Source organism: Ricinus communis, chromosome 7 (genome assembly GCF_019578655.1).
Source record: "Ricinus communis isolate WT05 ecotype wild-type chromosome 7, ASM1957865v1, whole genome shotgun sequence".
Lineage (NCBI taxonomy): Eukaryota > Viridiplantae > Streptophyta > Magnoliopsida > Malpighiales > Euphorbiaceae > Ricinus > Ricinus communis.
The window spans coordinates 18,281,140-18,286,513 of record NC_063262.1 but is presented as its reverse complement, the minus strand read 5'-3'; the positions used below and the strand labels follow the sequence as shown (position 1 = coordinate 18,286,513).

Below are 5,374 nucleotides of genomic sequence, written 5' to 3'. Positions count from 1 at the left end.
GTCATTCTTTATGCTCACTTTTAGCTCATTAATTAGCTGTGCATATGAATTAGAAAAATTACATAGCTAAGAATTCAGAGTTAGCTTGGTCTCTTTATTACTCCCTCAGTTCTCTAAATTAAATAATTATATATTCTATGGTCAAATCATATTCATTGAGGTAATTCACCTCTTAATCGCTCGACAAATGAACTTACATGAAAAGATCTAAAGTGGAGGATTTGTTTTTTGGTGCATAAAGGTCTTATAACTTTACCAATCATTCATGGTTTGAATCTCAGCTACCTAATTATGATTCATTTCTTTAGCTTGAAATGGAAAAGGAAAAACAAAAATATTTCCAAACAAAAGTACTGTCATCCAAATGCAATGTTTCGAGCTTAAGATATTTTCGTCAAAGTCAATTGTGCATACCACCAAATCAAATATGATTTGGTTTAGTTTGTGGTTTTATCTCGCATGATTAACATGTACGAAAATATATTGTTCGGTTCAATCTTAAAAGTTGAACCAAATTGAAATAATCAGAATTCTTATAAATAGAAATTTTGATAAAGTCAAATTAATAAAAATTGAATTAGTTTTTTTTATTTTGGTACCATTTTATTTCTTAGTTTAACCAAATAGCTTAATTAAAGCCTTCAATAAGTTATAGATAGATTGGAGGAGTATAATTAAATCCTTGCATCTTATTATTAGACAACAAATGTATTCCTCATGTGCAGCCTTTTTCATGCAATACGATGAACCTGATTACATATGCTTATATCCCCGCTGTCACTTTCATTATCTATTTTCCTAAAAATTTGGAATTGATGTGAACTAATTCTTTTGATTTATAAGTTAGAAAAATATTTAATATATATTTAATAAGAAGATGAGATGTATATATAAACATTTTATATTTTAATTTGAGGTGATTAATATATATTTAATTATTAAAATTAGTAAATATGTATTAATATTTAACCAAAAAATGTTTGACTTACACCACTCTCCTTGAATTTTTTGCCATATTTTTACCTTTTAATCTAAACCAATTACCCCACAGTAATAAAGGGTCTAGGGTCCATACTTTCCTTCTGCATTATTATCATTTCTTTAGTTTTCCTTTTCTTTCTATTGAATGGTACAAAGGCTTCAGCCGCTCCATACTATGGCCGACATTTTGATTTTATATGGTTTATCATTAAAAATCATAAATGTGAATTCAGTTCTATTTACTTTAACTCATTATATTAGCCACTCTTTGAATCATAATGTTCCCGATAATAATATATAAAATTACTCATTACATTAATAGTAATATAATAATCAATTAAATAATCATTAATATGTGGGCCCTATTATTTCAATTATTTATAATTTTATTTGTTTATATTTAAATAATTATTACATCACTATTTATTTAATAACTCGTTATATCAATTATTCTTTTATATTTAACATCTCAATAAAATCCTTATTTAAAATAATTAGTTTTTTTTATATGGTATGCATGGGAATATTAAGAGTTTAACTCGTTATTGTTTATATAATAAAAATTAAAATAATTATTAAAGATTAAAAAAAGGAAATTCTAGAAAAACTATCCACTAATTATGTATTAATGATAAAAAGAGGTAACTACTAATCATTCACTTTTTCACATGCCATTATATTATTGGATTGCTTAATGACATGGAAAATATAATTTTTCCTTAGTCTTAATGCTTCCCATGAACTCACTAAAACTTTCATATATATATACATGTCAATACTTGAATAGGGCAAGAGATATAACCAGAAGCAGAAACAAAAAAAGAGATATAATATAACCAGAAGACCCAACATATAATCCTAAATCTTCTCAAATGAGTATGATTGGAACTAAAAGTTTCTTCATATCTTCTTCGCCTAAGGTTCCAGTTGGAATCTCATGGGGACCCAGTTCATATCGTACAAACTCCTCTCTGAGTGTCAGGTCGCCGACCCTCACATGCTCGATATCTACCATTTCACAGCCTACTCGCAAGGAACCGGTATAAACCATCATTTCTTCCTCTTACGATAATATTAATATTTTCTTTGCAGAAAGGTCAGGCTTAAGACTTTCCGATAGAAAGTTTTGTCATTACATGTCAATTATAGGACAGAACTTGGAATTGTGTTTACATGTGCATTGTGTTTCACTTTGATGCAATGGTTTTATGTTTCTTTTACTAGTGCTTATGGGTGGCTGTGCATCTTATAATGTCAGGCTACTACAAAACCAGAAATCATGGAGGAACTGCATGAGGGAACCAGGAAAGAATTGCTAACATCATCCAGTCCAATTGCTACAATGAAGTTAATTGATTCAATTCAACGACTCGGAGTTGGATATTATTTTGAAGAAGAAATCAATACATTACTTGATAGATTCTTGGACTTGGAAACTACCGAAGATCTTCTTGCCACTGCACTTCGCTTCCGGTTGCTGAGAGATAATTGCTTCCCAGCTCACTCTGGTACGTACACACGGTCACTTTCAGAATTTCGGATTAAAACTTCGCCATTGTAAAATGCTAATTTTCTAGTTTGGTCAACACAGATGTTTTCGGCAAATTCATGAACAAGGACGGGAAATTCAAGGAGTCCTTAAGGAAGGATGTGTGGGGCTTGTTGAGTCTGTATGAGGCATCTTACTTGGGCACAAAAGATGAGGTTGAATTGGTTGAAGCGATGGAGTTCACTAAGACTTGCCTGGAGGAACAATCAATTCCATTAATGGCACACAAACTTAGTAGACATGTTTCTCAAGCCTTGGATCTTCCTAGACACTTGAGAATGCCTAGGTTGGAAGCTAGAAATTATATCCATGAGTATAGCTTGGAAAGCAACAACAGCCCACCTCTTCTGGAGTTAGCCAAGTTAGAATTTAACGCTGTTCAATCACTCCATCAGAAAGAGTTGATTGAGATTGTCAGGTGATTGTCTAATTACATAAAATGTCAATATATTCATGATTTGGTTTGCCTTCCAGGAGACTGGAAAGACGAACTTAATACAACCAATGAAAAGTGGGTCTGACAAACACGAGGATATGCTACTAATTCAACGTTTTCTTTTTCTGAATTTAGGTGGTGGAAACAGTTGGGTCTAGTCGATAAGCTTGGTTTTGCTAGAGATCGACCCCTGGAGTGCTACCTCTGGACTGTAGGCATATTTCCAGAGCCATATAATTCCACATGCCGAATTGAATTAACAAAAACCATTGCCATCTTATTAGTTATTGATGATATCTTTGACACTTACGGCTCATTGCCTGACCTTATTCTCTTTACTGAAGCGGTTCGAAGGTTTGAACTTGCACTTCTGATAAAATTGTTACTACCTCAACTAATAGAAATGCACTTGCTTTCCATTGTAGCAGAAACACCAACTCTGACAATCATAGTATTGCTTATACAGGTGGGATCTTAATGCAATGGAATCACTACCTGAGTATATGAAAATATGCTATATGGCACTGTACAATACCACTAATGACATTGGATTTATGATTCTTAAACGACATGGGTTGAGCATTGTCCCTCACCTGAAAAGAACGGTAAAGGGTTATTTAGTTTTCTGTACAATAACTCCGTTTCAGACTGCTTTTTTAAGCAGAGGTTATGTTACATCTGATAAAAAGAGCTGACAATGTACCTGATTGTAATTATAACAGTGGATAGACATGTTTGAAGCTTTCTTGACCGAAGCGAAATGGTTCAACAGTGGATATGTGCCAACTCTTGAGGAATATTTAGACAATGGGGTAACAACTGGAGGCACATATATGGCATTGGTTCATTCATTTTTCCTCATGGGCCAAGGTGTTAATAAAGAGACTGTGACGATGATGGAACCATATCCTGATCTCTTTTCTTTGTCAGGAAGAATTCTTCGGCTCTGGGATGATCTCGGCACTGCAAGGGTATAATAAATGTGTAATATTTAAGATAATAATCCTCTTCTACATAACTGCGTAATAACTAAACATGTAATTATCTTACAGGAGGAACAAGAAAGAGGAGATGTTGCATGCAGCATAGAATGTCTCATGAGAGAGAAAAGAATTTCATGTGATGATGAAGGAAGGAAGCAAGTAAGGCAGCTCATTCGAAGCTTATGGACAGAGCTCAATGGTGAACTGATCGCCCCAAGTGCGATGCCTCTGTCAATCATTAATGCTTCACTTAATCTAGCGAGAACTGCCCAAGTTGTGTACCAGCATGGGGATGACAAGAAGGGTTCCAGCGTTGATAATCAAGTACAAGCGTTAATCTACATACCAATCTCATTTCCTAAAAGAAGAGATTTGAAATTATTATGACCACATACTTAAGTTGTGTTTGGTTAAAAACTACTAAATATTTCGTTTAATTTCCGAATGAATTTTATGATGTATTTGGTCGATCAAATTCAAAATAGAACTTATCTCATTTATAAATAAATTTCTAATAGAATTTTTTTGCAATTAAATTTTTGTTTTTCCAATAACAAAAGAAACTGGTTGTTTGCTTTTCGTCTTCCCTTTTTTTTTTTTTTTCTTTTCATTCTCTATTCAGTTTTCTTCTTAAATTTTATTATATCTGTATTTTTTCGCTACCCTTAGTTAATACTAATGCTTGTAACTCCTTTGTTGTTTATTTGGTTTTTCTTTCTTTATTATTTGTTCTTAATTATCAGGTCTATTTCTTTGTTGATATTTAGTTTTTTTGCGTTAAGTTATTAAATTTTTTATTTGATTTCTTTATGTTATTAGATAGTAATTTATGAGTTTTTTCTATAAAAGTCTATTTAGTCTCTGTCATTGTGATTATGAGATGTTTTCAATCTTTCAATATAAAATTTGAAAAATAAAATTCATTAATAAACTTCAAGTAACTCAGCTCACTAAAAATAATATGTTTTATAATTATACTTATAATATTTATGTAGATCAGAAATTACAATTTAAATTATATGAATGAGATATCAATTTCTCCATATAAATATAATTTATTTAAAGTGTAATAATTGTATATTTATATATTAATTAAAATTTCAAATAATATTTTTATTTCCTAAAAGAAGAGATTTTAATAGTTTTATACTGAAACTGAAAAGAAAAGAATAAGAAAAAAAGTTGAAATGACACAACTTGGATAAAAGCAATTATTGATTAAAAAAAAGAAGATAAAAGCAATTGTTCTTTCTCATAAAAAAACAATAGCAACAACACTTGATAGATATATAAAGATATAAAGAGAGAGCAGAGATAAAAGGAGAGAAAGGAAAGAAAACAGAAATCTGACACAAGAAAATCTTTTAATTAGTTAAGGGTGGCTTAGTCTATGAAATCTTTGCACTTGATAGTTTGAAACATTTG

General features: G+C 31.1%; 1 protein-coding gene across 1 annotated transcript; it reads left to right on the top strand.

Moving 5' to 3' along the window:
• The first annotated feature begins 1,789 nt into the window (after positions 1-1,789).
• LOC8287610 (probable terpene synthase 11) lies at positions 1,790-4,480 on the top strand. The gene is made up of 7 exons (XM_002513220.3): positions 1,790-2,021; positions 2,240-2,489; positions 2,573-2,948; positions 3,102-3,320; positions 3,433-3,571; positions 3,689-3,937; positions 4,019-4,480. The coding sequence occupies exons 1-7, from the start codon at positions 1,854-1,856 to the stop codon at positions 4,334-4,336; spliced, it is 1,719 nt and encodes a 572-aa protein (XP_002513266.3). The 5' UTR covers positions 1,790-1,853; the 3' UTR covers positions 4,337-4,480.
• The last annotated feature ends 894 nt before the right edge of the window (positions 4,481-5,374 follow it).